We start from the raw sequence: 19,577 nt of genomic DNA, 5'->3' as shown, positions 1-19,577 counted from the left end.
GAAACTACTCAAAGTTTTATTTTAATACAAAGAAACCATCACCAAGAACTACGGTATTCTTCAATTCGAAATGTTATATTAGACGCATTTACATAATAGGGGACATAAACTAAATTAAATACACAATAAGCTAGATATTATTTATAACAATGTACTAAATTTACAAGCAATAATTTAATAGCATTAATCGAAAACAGATCACAATGTATGTAAGCAAAATCTTAGGCAAAAGTTAATCATTTTAATGATTTATTGCTATTTAAACTATCGTAACAGGATTCTAAAACTTCGAACTCTTCGAATACCATTTCACCGAATTTCCCTGGTGTAATTTTGCTCTGTTCTAAATTCTCATTGACGTAATAATACTTCTTTTCAAAACTGTGCGGATCTGCGGGCTTTGAGTCGAGAGTTGTTACATTTTTGTTATCTAAAATCTCAGGTTCTTGCTCCTTTTTGGGCGGGACCGCTTGCATAACTTGTTGTGGATGTACAATGTTGTGCTTTACGATAGTCTCATTCAATTTACTATTTATTGAAGGAGCGTGCTTAATTTTTTTGTCTTCGTTGTCTTTTTTTTCGAATGGAGTTTTGACGATACCCTTATTATAGCTCTCGAGACGACATATTTTATTCTTTACCGAGTTTTCGTCGTCATTCATAAGTGGAGGGTCATCAGCCTTTCTTTGTTTGCTTGGTGATCTGTATTTCATACGATTGTTTTTATTATCGTCGGTACCAGTCAGTTCAAGTCTACTGCTGCAACTGTTCGATTTTACTAGTTTGAATTTAAAGCCAGGGAAATTTTCTGACCGCTTCTTGTCATGATCGGGGTTTCCAGAGTCCGATGACGCATTGGAGCTTTGCTTGTCTGAAACTGCTGGTCTATGTTTATCAGCCGTTAAGCAAGAACATTTGTCTCCCCTGCATTTTGTTTGGCAGGAATAACAGTCTCGGCTGCAATTCTTCTGTAATCCTTTTATTTCTTCCATTATGGCTTTAGTCATTGGACTAACTGTTGAACCAGGTTTTGAGTTTAATACCTTTCCTCCGTAATACGTGACAGACGTACCACACTCTCGTATCTTTTTCATAATGTCCGGGCTTACGTATTGGCTTTCACAACAGAAATCGTGACTGACAGAATCACAAAGATATTCATCACTGGAACTATATACGTTGTCCTTTAAATTTTTGTTTGAGTAAGGGCTTAATCCTTCGTTTTCGTAGTCGTTGTTTGAACTTAGATCCCCGCTAGAAACTCCACTCGAAAGACTGGCGTTATCCCATTTTTTGTTACCGAAGTTTGTCTCAATTGTAAGTTGTCGTATAACTTTCTTTCTGCCTCCGATTTTGCTGTTTTTCGATTCTTCATTAAGGTTTCTGTAAGAGGTTGCTCGTCTTGTTAAACCCACAGTCTCGTCAACTAAAGGTGGATCTTGTGTCATAGTCATTGGACTCTTCATTTTAAGAGTATCCTCAAATAAGTTCCGTACTTTTTTTACTGTATCTGGATTTGGTAATTCTTCCTCAATGATTTCTTTGTTGACACGTATGGGGTGATAGAAGAAATGTCGACGAATTGCATTTTTAGAACGGTCGACATGACTGCAAGAGTTGTCGTTTTTCTTCAGTAACGTTGGCGGTATTTTACGAGTATCTGAGTTGCTTTGATTTCTTGGTACTGGTTCAATTTTAGTTCTGACAGGTTCAATAATAACAATATTGTTGTTCACCAATAATTCTTGAAAGCTGTAATCTTGCAAGTATTGCAGTAAGCCGTCAAATTGAGCCTCTTTTCGGTAATTAGCGATCATGCTATTTTTAAATAGTTCAGATTTCATTACTTTATATCGCACATGATCGAAATCATCACACTCTTTATCAAACCCTTTTGCTTTTATAAGCGTTGCTTGAGTCTTTTGGTTTTGGTTGTCATCGCAACTCAACTCCACGATTTCGATCTCAGGAGTGTCTCGACACAAATCTAGTTCAGATTTTTTATTTTTAACTATTGGTTTCTCATAAACATTATTTTCACAATCCTTAACAATCTTCTTTACAGCTGTTTCTTCAATTTCAGAGTCACTTTTGACTTTTTCCGATTCATCTTTCCATAGTTGTATTTTTGTTTGACTCAATTTGCGAATGCTGTCCACAATTTTGACGCTTTCCAAAGACTTTATGATGTTTCCGACTGAAATTTCAGTTGAACAATCAGGCTCTTCTAGAGTAGCTTTCTCACTTTCAACTGCAGTTTCCACTTCAACATTTTCGTTGGTCTTAAGCTTGCATTCGGTTCTACCGTTGTCTTTAGTTTCCGGTGATTTATCAATAAGCTTTGACCAATAATTTTTGACTGAATGAAGTTTTTCCTGGTATTCAATGTCGGTCTAATAGCATTATTTAGTTTTTCTTTTGCTGTATTGTCGCATTTTATTTCCCTTATTTCTTCTTTATAGTCACTTCTAATTTCTCCATTTGGTGTATGCCCCACTTCTAAATTTTCTGGCATTACTTTTTTCTTACTTTCTAGTTTTGTTGAGTCACCTTGCTTTTTGTTTTTCGAATCTGTCACTTGTAAAATTTGTGGTCGGGTCATGTTAGGGATTTCCTTATTAAAGTGTACGTTTTCCTTGCCTTTTGATTGTTTACTGTCTTTAATTATTAATCTGGGAGGTGGTTTTTCAAACTTATATTGCACGCTGGAAATTTTTTCACAGTTATCTTTTTTTAGTTTCGGTATGGTTGTCTTCACTACTTTATTTAATTTGATTGTTATGAAAGGATCTTTAGGAATCCAGTAGCTAGAATTATCTACTAATCCGTTTCTGGATTTTCCTTCTTTGTTTTTATCGTTTAGATTTTCTTGGGGCAGTTTAATAGACTCCTTTCTTGACAGTTTTTCTGTATTGGCTGTTATTTGAGTTGTTTTCGCTTCTAACTTCGGGATTGGTTTTACAGTGCTGTCTTTCAAATCCTGAGTGAGAGGCGGATCGATCACAATAGTTTGGTGACCACTCAATGGCACGATAGCTATGTTTGATTCAGCAGATGTTTTGAAAGACTGGACGCGAGATAATAATGGAGTGCTGTTACCTGCTCCAACACTAGTTACGCTTTTCACAGTTGAATCACAGGGTCTGATTACACGCCGTTCAACGGTACTTGGGCTTGGTAGACGATGAATGTCATCGTCGGTAGGTTCACGTTGTCGTAATGAATAATGTTTGCGTATCCCTTGTCGTCCTTTTTTTTCGTGAGCAGATTTGTTGATATTATCGTGTGAAAATGATTTTGCTATATTAATTTCTGGTCTATATATTGAGTTCGATGTCAGTTTTAGACTTTCTGACTTTGTGATAAGTTTGTTATTTCGAATTGTACCTTCGATTTCATTTATTTCCCTTTCGTTTTGATGAGAATCTGATCTAAAGAAATTCGGGTCTTTATCATCTGCGTTTGAACTGTCTACAGTAATTATAGACTTCAAGTCGTCTTCGAGTTTAGTAAAACTTTGAATTATCTGTGGCTCTCTATAATCTGGTAGGTAAATACTTGTTTTATTTGAGAGATTGGGATTATTAATTACATTCGTTTTGTTCAACTGACCGTAATTGTCATTACCTTTAGTAGACAAAATTTCCCGGAAATGCGTTTGGGCAATTTCGTACGTGTTTTCACAAGGTATATCTTCTTGATCTTCTTTCCGCAGTTGAGCATCAATTCTTTCTGATTTTCTCAAACATTTGCCTATATTAATATCAGGCAACGAATAATATTGGTTTTCTATTAATGTTGTTACGAATGGTTCAGTAGTTATATTTTTGGATGAAGTGCAGTTGCTTTTAGTAGAATAGCTATCGCTCTCTATGTATGTGTTAGTTACAAATACTTCGTTGTTGCTTTTCTTCGGGATCTCGTTAAATATGTTACTTCTGTTGCTCAAGAATGAGTCTCGCCGGATATCAGCAAATGTTTTCTTTTTATTAACTTGGGTGTATATAGGATCACTCTCAGTATTATTGTTTTCTGAATTTATAGTATGTGAAGCGACAGATGCGTTTTCTTTAAATTGTGACTCGCAGTATTCGTCGATCTTTTCTGCTAGCGAGTTAGCTAAGTATTCTAGTTTATGCGATTTATCAGTAGACGACGCTATCGAAATTGATATGTACGAAGTGATGCTGTCTGGCGGACTTGATATTGTGCCGTCGTTTTCTGATACAACGGATTGCGTTTCTGCTTCTTTTCTTTGCGTGTCTTTGATTTGGAAGTTTATATCTTCAGATTCAGGGTTTTTAGGGGCTTCACTCCTCTTACTTTTAATGGAAATCTCGTCGTAAGAGTCTGGGTTATTTACATGATCAAGCTCGGCTAATTCCTTTTTATCTTTATCACTATGCGTGACCGACAAGCTGTCGTTGGTAAATGATTTAGGAGTATTATTTTTAGATCGATCTCTGTCTTCTTGGTCTGTTTCGTGATCAGTTATGTAAAGAGGCTTGTTGTGATCTGGTGTGACAACCGACCGCTCAGAATCTGGAGAACTGTCTTTGTAATTTTTAAGATGTGCTTCAAAGTTGTAATGCTTTCTTACATAATTTGAATCCAAGCTATCTATCTCACTAGGATTACGAGAGTGGCCAATACTATCTTCAGAAAGATTGGTTGGCTTCAAGTCGTCGTTCAAATTGGGCCAGCTACCACTAATTGACCTTGAATGATGACTTTCGTTTCTTGATACGGTGTCTTCTTTTTCAGATTTTCGAACTGTGTTTTCAACTTTACTATCGCTCTCTCGTTGACCGTTTATAGCTCCAAAACAAGAGGCTGTGCTATCTATGTAAATGCCTTCCAATACTTCTTCTTTGGTTTGGTATTTAGCACGTCCTGGCAACCTGAAAAGAAAAAAAGTTTAAATTATATCATATTTTTGTCTTGAAAGAACGTAATAAGATGAATTCCTCTTTAAAATCTGCTGCTGCTATGTATAAATTTTAAATTCATAATCTATGTCGAGCAAAAAGAGGCACGGCCGTACCATCCTTTTCTCGAAGCATTTCAGACCATTTTCAACCCCCTGTTACTCCATTCTGGATAATTCATAATTTCTTTATTGCATTCATGGTTACATATAGGTGTTACATATTTACATTGGTTTCACATGGACCCGACAGGGTACAGCAAGTCTTAAATCTAAATTATGCTAGGTATTGAATCTATTACAATATTGAAATTAAACGGTTATATTATCGGTAATAAATCGATTAATTTCTTATTCTTATTTAGATGTGAAAATATGTCGCGCTTACTACTAAGCAGAACTAAATTGATTTTGTATAAGCTCTGCAAATTGGTGTTTAGGCAATTTAATACGCATTTAACCTGATACCGTGATCGCAAATGTTAACTTGGTTTGTAAACTTTATTATTGCACACGTATGAATTCTGTAGACGACCAATTTAGTTAATAGAACGATAGAAAATATGCGAACTATGCAGGTTTATATTTTCGACGACGAATTCCCACCTCGCACTCGTCGCTTCGAGTATCATACGACGTTTTGCACATATGACCTTTTGAAGTTACAACAAAGGCACATAAAGTTCTATTAGTGCGAGAAAGTAAAACTATATTTATATACTGTAAAATGATTATAATAGAAGAAAGATTAAATAATAATTATGGGAGTAGAAGATTTATGAAATGAATATTTTCTTGCAATTAGTATTTCGTGTCCGTCACACACACAAATCTCACATTTTTATTAGTGCAGACAATTTGACTACGTATGTGAAATTTGTAAAATAATGTTATTGATTATGATAAGTACAAGTGTAATAAATTAATAATGAATTTTACCTGTCTTTAAAGCAAGGTTTGTCGAATAATCGAGCTCGAGGTATGAGTTGTGACCGCTTGCTCTTGGCGTGGTTTTGAATCTGTAAATCAGTGAAGGTTTCTTCTCGGATAACTGCTAAACTTCGGCTACGGCGTAAATTGGAGCCTTCTGGTTCTTTGTGTTTACACAATCTACCGTAACTCCCGTTGAATTCGGTATCCGAGTTCGAAAATCGTTTCTGAAGCAGTTCCTCTGCGGCCTTCGATCTTGTCAGATGCTGGTAAAATTCGTCTTGTGGCAACTGCACAGGAAGTTTATAATATTCAGCTAATTTACTTTGGTATTTCTCGTGTTTTTTGTTCTTATTCTCGCAAGTTTCCTTATCCTTTTCCTTGGATTTAGTAAGCTTCCGTTTCTTGGGGCGTTCTTCTTGGCTTTTTTTGGACTCGAGTGAATTTCTCCGTTTATCGAACTCTAAAGTTTCCGTAGGATTTTCAAAATATTGGATGTCGCCGACGGTGTTTGCTGCGCTTTTGTGCTCTTCCTGGTTCGATTTCCTTTCGACAAGTTCTCGAAGGCGGCTTCTTGTGGAGCTGGTGTTGGACGTGACACTTTCGGGTCTTTTGTGAGGGTACTCCAAGTTGGATGAAGAGCGCCTGAAGAGGCTTGTCTTAATCGATCCGAAGTCGCCTTCGTCTTGACAAGAAGCCGCTGAGAAGTTCTGTGTCCTTATGCGGTCAACGTGATTCTGACTAGAATACGACGCGACCGAGTCCACTGAATGCCTGAAACGCAAAACACAAATAGATTAGATTATGATCCTCTCCTCCGTGTGAAGCTAAGATAACCGTGTTTGCTTAAGATATACGCTTTTGGTGTGGTTTTTTTGAGTCATAGTACCTACTCATATCTAGATGACGTCAAAGCCAATGTTGAGTTAGGATACGCTTTTGTATGCAGAATTATTTTTCGTGACATGAGCTTATGAGGTATTAATTATTAGCTCAGGATTATTCTGAAGTGACTCCCGGTAACGGCATTATTATAGCCGTAGGTCGTTGGCAATCTGCCAGGGCCGTACAGCGGTATTATGACAACAAGTCTTGTCAAATACAGATATCGTATTTCCCTCGATTATTGAAGCAGAATAGATAACGAAGAAAGTAATAGGTATATACTTCTTAAACGGCCTAAGGTACAGCGGGGCAAATCTCGACTAGGGGTCAATTGTAACTGATCCATTTTTTCCATTATTACACTATGATGTTGAGTTATACATATATCCACTGAACACGCCTACCATATGTAACCGGTGGACACTCTATTTAATAATGCAAACATTGTAAAACAGAGAAAAAATTAACCAGTTACATTTGCCCCCTAGTGGAGAATTGTCCCGTTGTACCTTACTAATATTTTTACTTAAATACACTGATTAAGTTATTGTATACAAAACTGAGCTATTATTTGCACTGACAAGCTATTATTTTTTGCTACATATTATAATTTATTTTATATTGGTACTAGCTTTTACCCGCGGCTTCGCCCGCGTAATAAAAGTATTCATTAAGATTTTCATTTGGATCCTTAGGTTTCTCTGTAGGTATATTTATCTGCGATTATTTCGATTGCACATAATGGGCAATTCCACGTAACTGTAATGTAAGTGACCACTTCATTGCATGTTTTTTTATTTATGATGCAAATTGAAGTCTTAATTTATCTCTAGATAAGCCTACTTTTAATCCTTAGATATATTGATATTTAAATTAGCACCAAAAATAAAAAAACATTCAAATAATTGGTCACTTACATTACTCTGTTACATGGAATTACCCTAATACTTTTGCTTGCAATGATTGTAGAAATATTACACATCGACCACAGCGTAGGTAATTCTATATACGCTGGGGAAACCTTTATAAACATCCCACATAGCCCGTATTTCGACACTATGATCGGTGGGTAAAAAGTACTTTTTTCTATTATCCCTTACAATTTTTTACATTTTGCTTATACTTATCGCAAACGTAATCTTCAAGCAAGCAAACAACGATCGTCTTAGAGCACATTGATTGTAAGAGACCGCCGACCGATTATCCGTATCCCTCTAACGATACCCATATTATCCGTATCCGTATCCGTATCCGTATCCGTATCCGTATCCGTATCCCTATCTCTATCCCTATCGCTATCGGTATCGCTATCGCTATCGCTATCCGCATCCGTATCCCTATCCCTATCCCTATCGCTATCGGTATCGCTATCGCTAACGCTATCGCTAACGCTATCGCTATCGCTATCCCTATCGCTATCCCTATCGCTATCCCTGTCCCTATCGCTATCGCTATCCCTATCCCTATCCCTATCCCTATCCCTATCCCTTATTAAGATAACACTTTAAGTTCTCGCGCTTTGTACACATATTTAAAGTCACATACAGGTCGAACGCGATTAATTAACATTATTTATACCTTTTTTCCCAACGTTTCGTCCAGGTTGCACTGGCCGTGGTCGCGGAAGACTGACGTCCCAGCAAAATGTCACCGGAGATGTAATCAACACAAAACTACCCGATATTAATTTATATAAATGTTCGGGGTAGACAAATAAATATAATCTACCCGCTTTTAGTTAATGTTTATTTCCCACCGCACGACACACAAAAAAAAAAAGAAAAAAGGTAAAAATAATGTTAATTAATCGCGTTCGACCTTATCAAGATGTTTAATGATTTCTTATCAAGTGCTAAAATATAAAGTTTCATGGTTTTATCTTTTAAAATTAAGAAATCCCATACAAACTTTCAACCTCTTTTTCAACCCCTTCATCCCTTTTTTTCGAAATAAAAAGTAGCCTATGTTCTGTCTCAGGGTCTAAAGATTGTCTGTTCCAAATTTCATCAAAATCGGTTGCGTGGTTTAAGCGGGAAAGCGTAACAGACAGACAGACAGACAGACAGAGTTACTTTCGCATTTATAATATTAGTATGGATTAGTATGGATTATATGTAATACGATTGGATTTAAATTGACCCTTTTATAATGTTATAGTTTCAGTATAGGTAACGTAATATTAAAAGTTAATAGACTCTACATTTTATACAATTTTTAGCCAGATTGCCAGGTTGTAATTAGGGTTTAATGAATTCCTCATCTCTTCACTGCTCCGCATTATTTGAATTATACTTTAACCGATCGGTTAAGTAATTATTTTTTAGATTTTCTTAATCATAAGTTAAGCGCCTAGGATAATAACATTTACAGAAACTATTTGAAGTCATGCCAAAACAGCCGCGTCTTTAGTCCCGGCGCCTATTATTCTGGAACGGAATTTAATGAGATGGCATTTGGCTGCACCATCATAGTTTTTGCCCGCAAAAAACTGCATACGGTCGTCGTTGGTATACGGGTTTAAAATAAAACGAACGTCATGCGCAGACGTAACAAAGTTTGTTCGTTGAGCCGTTTAAGAAAAATAATTTATAGAAATTGTTTTCTTGTTTTGGTATAATTTGTCGACGATTCATGTCGACGAAGTTTGGAGGAACCTCTTGATTTATTTTTAAAGATAAAAGTGAAAAACTGTATTTTTAGGAAATGTTTGTTTCCTTATTAAATATAAAACACTTTGTAGTGACTACCTCTAAAACCCCTTTACCGTATAATCTTATAATTCTTCTATAAAAGGTATGGAATATTACACTTTTTCTCTAATACTAAATATTCAAATATACCACGATTCCATTGTAGAAAATTAACTCAAGATGTATCAAGAAACTACAGCAATAGAGCATGCTTACGTCGTCGTACCAAGATCTCTTATTTTCTACAGAAAACAAATAGTTTTTTTACCTCCTACCAAGTTCCCTAAAAATTATCACTTTCAGTATCGTCTACTAAGAGCGTCGTCTATAAATATTCACGCTCCAGAGACGACGCGGGACATGTGTCGACCTTTTTGGGCAAGCCGTGAATTTCACCTCTCGGGAGTGTCCAGAACTTTAGTTATGTTTACACCTTAGCGCTGACAGTAATATACGACTGTCCGAAGTTTTTTAAATCTTGAACGAGCTTCTTTAGGAGTATTGCAACCGAGTAAAACAATAAAATGTAGTTATGTGACTTAGTTTTGTTCTCACCATCATGGTGAATTTAGTTATCCAATCTTTGATGCAGGTTTCTCCCACTCCTGTCTATCTAGAGATCGACTCATATTTGTTTTCATAATATAAAATGCGCATTGTTTGTGATTAAACGCTTTGTTAATTGATTAAAGTACCTATCTGAAATGATCAATAATTGCAATTGAAGAGGATGTGCCCTCACTAAATGTGTATGAGCATTTGGCTGTATACCAAACAGTTGTCTGTCAGCAATAAAAATCGATTCGACTGTTCTCTCTTAATATTAATATGTTGCTTTTAATCATCAAGATAAATCGTGATCATGTCTCTTGGCTCTTATAATTAGGTTGTTGCTTGTTGAATAGTTCAGTTTAGTAGATAATGGGTTACACAGACCTTCCTGTGTTGGCCTCTTGTCCCTTTTTCACATAATTAAAAATTAGTATGATAATAAGATTAATAAGTTTATCAGGAAAGCAAACTGGTTTGATGCATCAATGTCATAATCAAAACCTCTCAAAATAATGTGCTTAAATTTCGTAAGTTTGACATTTGTCCCTAAGGGAGAGCCCTTATGTTTTTTTTGGATATCTAATGCCTACCTAAGCAACTGTATCGATCTTTTAAAAGTTCATACGTAAAACAAAAACAAGAGCAAGTTCGGGTTGTAGGAATTTAATATCCCTCCTATTACCAACGTCTGTTAAGAAAACTACGGCGGTGAGAATTAGTTCAAAGAGGCGTAAGTTTCTTGTTCGGTCTAATTTAAACTGAGAAGGCCGGGTTACTAGTGCACTGTCGAGGCATCTGACAACAATTAGTGGACACAGGACGATCCCAATTTCTTGGCGCATCCGGCGTGTGTATAAAACAATGGTATATTTAAAACGGAGGATGTGTCGTTTTCCGCACTGTGTGCTTGTTTATTGTTTCCGGTATGCATATTATTGTAAATAAGCCTTGGTCGTGGCGTAGTAGCAATGGGGACATTTATTATTGCAGAAGCTGGCTAGCGCTATGCCGCGCGCCGCGCTACATTTATACAAGTCAGACCAGGCAGGCAATTATGGTCCCGCGATAAATGATAAAACATCTGGCCGTCCCTATCGCACTTACTAATAATGCGATAGGGACGGCCTGATATTTTATCGTCTATCACGCGACCATGCTACCCCGATGCTGCAGATCTTCTTAGCCTGACCAATTTCTAAAAATATCAAGCGTTTTTTTATCTTTGTAGATTAGGATCCGTTTAAAGCTGATTTATTCATTGTTAATCCCATACATACGTTAGTTACATAAGTACATTAGTTTAACAATTAAAACTAGGAAATAAATTATTTACATGAACATTATTAATATTACTTCTTAATCTTCTTATTAAATACGTTTGTAGACATAAATTATTGGATATTCATATCACACATTCATTTCAAAAACGGTCGGTCTGTTCTTTATTGCGCATTGTTACGAGTATGATCAATGAAATGTTAAATCATCATATAAATAAATAATATGTTCCTAATACTAGTAAAAGCCATAATTTATGAAACTTTTGTAGTTAAAGCTATATACTTTGTTAACCATAAAATTAGCTACTTTGAATATGGGAAATATTACGTAATTTGGAGAACGTAAGAGGTATTGTATTGAATGACAGATAAAAGACAAAGATTTACTCAGCCTCTTCGCGGTCAAGTGAATCTGATTGTTTTGGTTGGATGAATACGAGATAAATAAAAAGACAACATTGTCGTGAACCAACGCAGATTTTTCGACAGCGCGACGCAAATGATGGCAATGGTGTTACCAGTTCTTATGGCCGCGGGAGTATATCGCGAGATAGATGAGGTCTAATTGTATTAATGTAAGGACAGGTAGTCTATCTCGCGGCGAATTTTGATGCTAGGCCTGCTGTTCTTATTATATCTAGAGGCCTAAAAGTAAACCAATTTTGATGATCCTATTCCTTAATTTTACAAGTGACATATGAACGACAACCAGCATGACAACCTGGTGGCAAAGGTGTAAACCAAAAAAAGTGCATGTGGATAAACTTAGGCGCCTATTCGGTTTTGTGTCTTGAGGACTAGGATGAAGAAGAAGAAACAGTTGTTGGACGCAAAACTGTCTAGATTTTTGATTGCAATAAAGTTGGTAATGAGTAGTGATTAGTGAACTACAAGTGTCTTAAATATCTAATAGCGGATGAAACACTTAGCTGAGACAAAAAAAAATACATCAAAAACATTGCATCAATTGCCTACCGGTGTAGGCAAAAATTTCGTATTTGCACATTATCAGCACAACATGACGTGTTTATGTTATACTGCGCTTTTCAAAATACATTTTCATTTCACTATGTGTTAAGGCTGCTTTCAAGAAAAACGTCAAAATAATGTAAAATTGATAGTTTTAGTCGGTGAAATACTACACTTTCCGTTATCTAACAGATATATTTAATTCAAGTTTCAATTAGATAATCTTATTATGTTGATTCTTATAAGACTGGATTTTTGAAAACTGACTCACTAAATTAATTATGAACTATGGGATTTTATCTGATGCACGTTTAGTGGAAAGCGTATAGAGTTCTGCCTAATTAGTGATTGATCTTATTTGTCACTAAAAATTTGGACAATTTTGAATACTGACATTTGGACAATTTTAAATACTGAATTACGTATATCCTGTACAACAAACTTTTCAGACTACATTTTTATTATAAGGTTTTGAAAAAGAGTACCTAAACGGGGCCTTAGCCTAAAGGTCTTAACGAATTAACTTTTTTTCAGAAATCACCTAAAATCAAGTGACAATTTCTTTGAAAATCTACATTACATAGAAGTTATTTTCGTACTAAATTAATCTGCAACGTTTACTAAAATTGCTCTTATGCCTTAGTGACTATAAATTTCTATTATACATTTTTGACAATTTTTTGAAAACAAGCCTTCACCGTCACAATTATTACCACTTCTGAACATTTTCTCATATTTTGTTAGACCAAGTAGAAAAAGTCCTAATATATGTTATATATTTGTAAACTACTCAAAAAGCCCTTTAATTTGATACCTTACACAGTATGATTATGATTGCACGGAGAAAAAAGTCTCGTCCATGATACCTGAATAGTGTAATCTGAACGAGAAAATCTAGTAAATTCTGGGACAATTGTTCACATAGTATAAATAACTAAACTAGTCTGTTTAAATGCGTTGAGCTTAGTGAACTAGTTATCTTGTAATTGCTACACATTAAAATAGCGTGTATTACTAGAATATTTAGTAATCATAACACGTGGACCGTACAAATAAATAATATTTTCTTGCAAAGCTTAATAAATGAAATGTGACCTTGACAATATATTCTTGTAAAGGTAATATATACATTACGTATCATAAAATAAAAATATTGTAAGGGTCACACAGTCAAATTGTGTGTATTACTAGATTATTCAGTATTTATAACAAATGGAGTGTCTAAATAAACAAAATAATGTAAACTCCACAAGAAATTCTTGTAAAGGTTATAAAACTTTAGTTAGGCCATTAATAGGTATCGTTAAGAATACAAGTCATCTGATATATATTACATTCTCTTCATTTATGTAAACTTCATTAAATGGTTGATAGAACAAGAAAGTTAGTTACAGCAACTGCATTTATGGTACTCTCTAATAAATATACAATTGCGTTAACGTGTTATATTTTTATCGGTACCTATGAATTTGTCTGTGCACTGTATAGACAACTAACATTTCTTGTAAATGTAAAAAAAGGTTTGTTGTCTATACAAGGTGGTTCAGTAGGATTAAAGGCCGAGCCACGCCAGATACGTGTACGTAGACGTGTGCGTGGCGTGCGCGCTGTAAAGTACGAATTTTCAAAAGAGATGATACACCGTTAGACACACACGGGAAACACGTCACACAAGCGGTGTAATCTCTAATGAGGATTCGTCATTTACACCGCGTACGCTATGCGCACGTCTACGTACACGTATCTGGCGTGGCTCAGCCTTTAATGCTACTGTACCACCTTGTATAGACAACAAACCTTTTCTTACATTTACTAGAAATGTTAGTTGTCTATACAGTGGACAGACAAATTCATAGGTACCTACCGATAAAAATGCAGGTTGCTAGGACCAGTTCCAAGAGACAGAAGCCTAGAGTTGAAACTGGGATCCGGAAACCTGGGTCACCCATGAGCGGTGAAAATTGGTGAATCTGAAAGTAAATAAAATAATTATATAATTTGTTAAAAAATATATTTCAACGATCCTTAGTGCAAGACTTTATTCATATATTCGTCAGTGTTAATAGAACCGTCCTTCATTTCGTCCAAAATTTATATTTTGCAGAATTTTTCCACTTTTGTTCCACAGTATGGCATGGGTCACAGGAAACTTGCAACCATTGTAAATCATCTGAAAAAGACATTAAAATTTCTATGAATAAATTTTACAATAAGTAATATTCTACGTCCACTTCAGATATATATAAAGACTGTCCACGATAAAAAGTGGTCATATATAACATGGTAAATCTTTTGATACAATGAGAATTTATAAGCAGCATGTTTGTCAAATAATTTGTAGATATCAAACTACATTATAAAAATACAAACAAATTATAAACTTTAGGTGGCCTATGAATTTTAGCAGTATGTATCTCATGATAACAATATTTTTTTGTACAGTGTCTTCTTGCAGTCTTTAAGTACAACAGTTTTAATGACAAAAATATTTTTTTAATGTTTAATTATAATAGCCAAAATATACCCTATTACATACTGATTTTACGATAGTAATCATTTTTCTGATTGTAATCAGATTAAGAAAGTACTGAGATTTTCTAACTTTGCTGAATTCGACTTTTTGACACTTTTTGGCTCTCCATACAAAAACAACTGTCAGTGCTTGGAGTAGAAAGTCTTCCTGACTCCCAAAAGTCGAAATGAGTTTCAAAAAGTATTTTTTTGTCTGCTAAGATGTCATTCTAATGTGTGTAAAACAGCTTATAAAAATATAAGTATTTATAAAATTGTGCCAGGAAGCGTGTGAAGTTTGTTAAAAAACACTGTACAAGAAATGAAATGCTTGATGGTATACATTCGGCGAAACCTCAGACACACTAAAGCATTATAAGGAATAGCTTTAATTATTATATAGTTTTATGTATACAGATTTATCAAAATATAATATTGCTTCAAAATGTGCATTCAGGAAGAAAAATTTATCATGTTATGTATGACCACTTTTTATCGTGGATAGTCCTTATTAGTTCAGTATTTAGATTTTGCCCACGTAATGTCGTATAAATTTGTATGCAATGTAAAATGAATACAACATTAAATGCCTTTTTGTTCTAATTATCTACTAAGTTCTACATGTACGGTACATGACTCACCTGCTTTTGCCAACTCTGCTTCCTCCCATCCTTGCAAGAGTTTTTGCACCTCTTCATCCATTTCCTAAAATGGAAACTACCAAACGAATGGATAATACGTAGTGAGTACGTTTAACGATAAATAATATAGGTAACCTATTGCGATCCGCGTCCACGCGTGATCTCTCATGACACGTAAATGGCCGCCGACCACGCCGCGAGTGCTTTGACATTGCGTTTCGTTACACAAGCAAAACATTTATTTATGCGGACAATATTTTTGTTATAACAATTATTTTTCGGTGTATATTACGAGAATATCATTGTTATTTTTTTACAAGAGGCGCAAAGTAAAATCAACTATACTGCTATAGCATTCACTAAGATATACAATGGTACTTAAACATGGCGTTTCGTTACAAAAACGAAACACAATATTAATACTAACTAAATAATTTTTCAACAGAACTATTTGTTCACCAGTATACATTACGAGAATATTATTGTCATTATTTACAAGAGCTGCAAAGTAATACCAACTTATAAAACAGTCATATCAACTATACTGCGATGGCATTCGCTACGATGCAAATAATAGAGTTGACAGCGATGCGTACATATTTATACAAACTTAATATTTTTAAATATAACTCTTCGTTGAGTTTACATTACAAGAATATTCTTTTTATTTCTTTACGAGAACTACAAAGTAATGGCAACGTATAAAAAAGTTACAGGAAGTATACTGTGATAGTAACCGCTAAGATTAAGATTGTAAAGATAATTTTTATTTTTTTGGCATTACAAGAAGCTTCTTGTTAATAGAATTATCGTAACCTTTATTCTATTAGTTGTAAATAAAACTAGAGTTCTCGTATATGTAATTCAAACAGAACTGTTTAGTGCATATTAATGTTTGCTTAGTTCTATTGAATTCAAGATATAGTAAACGTAACAATACAGTTGTTTTTATTACGAGATTGTAGTATCAGCTACGATAAATCTATTTTACTAAACGTTCTGGTAGTATTGTTAAAATATTTTTTTTCCGTGTGAGCGCTCGGTTGCGATTTCACTATATTTCACATGAAAGCCATATTAATGTAACGTCTCTCTAAATCGTATCGATAAATTTTAGTTTAGTCCGTTGACATGCCTTGTCGTGTGTTGATGTATTTTGATTCATCTTTCCATTGTAATTATTATTCTGTAATTTCGGTAGATGCTGTCTCAGATAATTCATCATAATTTTCCTTAACTCGTGATATTTTTGCAAGGTTTAGGATATGTCTTATTCGTTGTCCGTAATATTTATTAAAAAGGTCGTTGTTTCAAGGACCAGTTAATACAAATAACCTCTCTACTTAATCTTAATCCACTTGCGGGGAAACCTGCACATCTGTATCTCGGCAAGAAATTTAAAAGAAGTCTCTAATTTGATCTGCATTGGAGTTATCATAGAGACTATGGCCCAAATCGCCATGCTTACAGTGAGATGATGTACACAGGCAGGCGATGCTAACAATAGAATTGTTTCATGTAGTTTTGTTTAATCACATCTTCATCTAAAATGTTCATGACGCCTACTCTTGAAAGCATCGTTAAAATGTTTCTTTTATTTTTGCATTCGTAGCTAACCGCACCGCATTTTTACGGAAAATTTGAAATAGAACAGTGTCTGTGATTCAGTGTCAGATATTTTTAGGTCACCATGTTGAGAGGGGCGTAAATGTCTCATATAAACATTTCACTATAATTTCGCCAGCGTCTGAATGTAAATAAAAACTGGTTTTCATTATCGAGGTTGATATTCGACATTGACCCGTAATGATACGTTTGTAATTTGCGATAGTGCGTGTATTGTTGGTATGTGGGGAACATAGTGCGAGTTGGCACATAATTAACTTTTTATCCACATCCGCGGTAGCCGCTTTCTTCCGTCCGTCCGTGACACCCCAGTTGCGATCTGTGTTTATGCCAACATGTGTTATAGTTTTATAGATGGTGTAACAATGATACTTAAATTAAATAACTATTTATATGCACAAGCATTAGTGTTTAAATAAAATTGTTATCGTTTAATTTGTATAATGTACTATTCAGATTAACAAAAGGAGCAACAGAAAAGAGCATAAAAATAATTGTAACAAAAGGTCCTTGTTAAAATGGGTTCTACCGTAAAGGTCATAAAGGATTGCAAATTGAGGCTGCGGCAGCCGCTTCCATTATAAAATGCAACCCTCTCTTGCTTCTATTTTCCATAATTATATTTTTGTGTCCCAAAAGTTAAATTAAAGCTGTATTTCGGTCTAGTTCTCGTTTTACTTTATTTCTAATAAGGATTTTTTGTTCAAGTTGTATTCTTTTAGGTAAACAATTGTTTAAGTTTTTGCACTACCTAACATGAATGATTAAGAAAATGTAGCTATTGGAAGTTTAATATCAATATCAACTGTCGTGACTCTACTTCTGTAGAGTTTCCTGATCTAAATGAAGCTCTTATGCTGTAGAGATAGAGGACCGTCCGTCATTATGGAAACTTCCGACCCGGATTAGTTTGTGAAGTTGCGAACCACTTCGATTCGCTTGAATTATCTTATTGAACACTTTGTGCATGTTGACAATGGGTAAGAAGTTTACCCTGACTACGCTGTTTTTGTATAAATTCGTATAATTACACCGACGCTAAAAAAATCGGCGAACATATAATAGAAGCCAAAATCACGACCCGGCCGTTAGGCCAGTAATAAAATCCACTAGGTAAATTTTCATGTTTAATTTGACATTTAGTTTAGTTAACACAAAACTATGCCACGCCTATTTCATGTTACTAACGAGGTTTGACACAATAAAGCGTGAAATATAAACCGAAACACCAAATAATTGAATCAGTTGAAATTAAAATAGTGCCGAGTAAATAAATAGTTACGACAGTGCCCGCAACTATTATTGGCATCCGTTCAATATTTGTATAAATAAAAGTAAACATTGAAATGAAATGAAATGAAATTGTTTATTTCGAGTAACTAATGACTCATACAATTTGTTAGTAAGCTTACGTTTAAAATGTTAGTACTTAAACGAATAATAATCTAGGCTATTCTACTTATATGATATATTCACTACTGGAAACATTTTGCATTTTTTCACAGCAGTGTCGCATATACGGACAGTCCAATCTATCCGACTACGTCATACAACAGGATATGGGTTGCTAATACATTGTTGTATGAAAATTATTTGTAAAGTATAATTTAAAAAGTAATACAAATGTTGATCAGTATATGAATAGCCTACTTCGATCTTCGATTTTAGAGGCTCGTATAGTCTTTATATATCCCGTAACTAAAGTTAACATAACATTCTGCAATACGCCGGTAATATACTATATCTACCGAGTAAGAACTGTATTATGCATTTATTGTGTCAAAATAATTACAGTGATATCAATACACTGTACGCGAATGAAATGATATCCATTACGTAATTACATTACGCGTATGTCGTTCTTTGCAACATGTATTAGAACAGCCATTACATGTATTTTGCGCAATACTGGACCTGTCTATATTTCTTAGTTAAAGTAATGTACTTACACTACTTACCTAAGATGTAATCAGATGAAATACTTAGTTCTGCATAGTCATTTTATTTTATTAGGTACTATGCTGTAGACACCAATTAAGAGGATACGGTAGCGAAAATGCTAAAATGGAAAGGAGCCCCCCTTTCAACTTGGGAATTTAGTTAAATATACAAGTGTTATTAACTAGATTTATCGAAAAAAATTGTCCATTACGAACAACTCAGTCAAAAGATATTTCAAAAAAATCTTTAAAATCGAGGTTCCGCTCTCGACTCTTTCCTCCTTCAAAACTTAATCAATCGGAACGAAATTTGAGAATCTGAATAACAATGAAATAATCTATGTCGGACCGTTTAGCTTTTTTGGTTAATTGTTACCAATCTTGAGTATCATACCTTTTTTGCGCCACAATGAAAAAGGTCGTTTTTGGAAATTTTTGATTGGCTCTAGAGTCTTTAAAAAGCAGAATATCAAAAAAATCAAAACGGTCCGACACAGATAAAAATAATAACAATCTGTGTTGAAAAAATCATTGCTCTATTTTCAAAAACCAGGGAGGAAATAGTCGAGAGCGTTTGTATGGAGAATTGACCCCTACCGTATCGTCTTAAGACGCTGACAACACCC

The 19,577-nt window shown here is 34.7% G+C and overlaps 2 protein-coding genes across 2 annotated transcripts in view; one reads left to right on the top strand and one right to left on the bottom strand.

The window, feature by feature from the left end:
• LOC125226547 (calcium uniporter protein, mitochondrial) overlaps window positions 1-19,577 on the top strand; it is a 141,606-nt gene that overhangs the window by 4,333 nt on the left and 117,696 nt on the right. The window lies entirely within an intron of this gene.
• Window positions 3-19,577, bottom strand: part of LOC125226545 (uncharacterized protein DDB_G0283697) — a 104,687-nt gene continuing 85,112 nt past the window's right edge. The window contains exons 2-3 of the mRNA XM_048130536.1: window positions 5,867-6,631; window positions 3-4,901 (exon numbers count right to left, since the gene is read on the bottom strand). Of these exons, the coding sequence (XP_047986493.1) occupies window positions 2,228-4,901; window positions 5,867-6,631 (3,439 nt within the window). The 3' untranslated portion in view covers window positions 3-2,227. The remainder of the gene's footprint in view (window positions 4,902-5,866; window positions 6,632-19,577) is intronic.

The sequence above is a fragment of the Leguminivora glycinivorella genome, chromosome 5 (assembly GCF_023078275.1).
Source record: "Leguminivora glycinivorella isolate SPB_JAAS2020 chromosome 5, LegGlyc_1.1, whole genome shotgun sequence".
NCBI lineage: Eukaryota > Metazoa > Arthropoda > Insecta > Lepidoptera > Tortricidae > Leguminivora > Leguminivora glycinivorella.
Note: the sequence above shows the minus strand (reverse complement) of the source record. Positions and strands in the feature narration are given on the sequence as shown.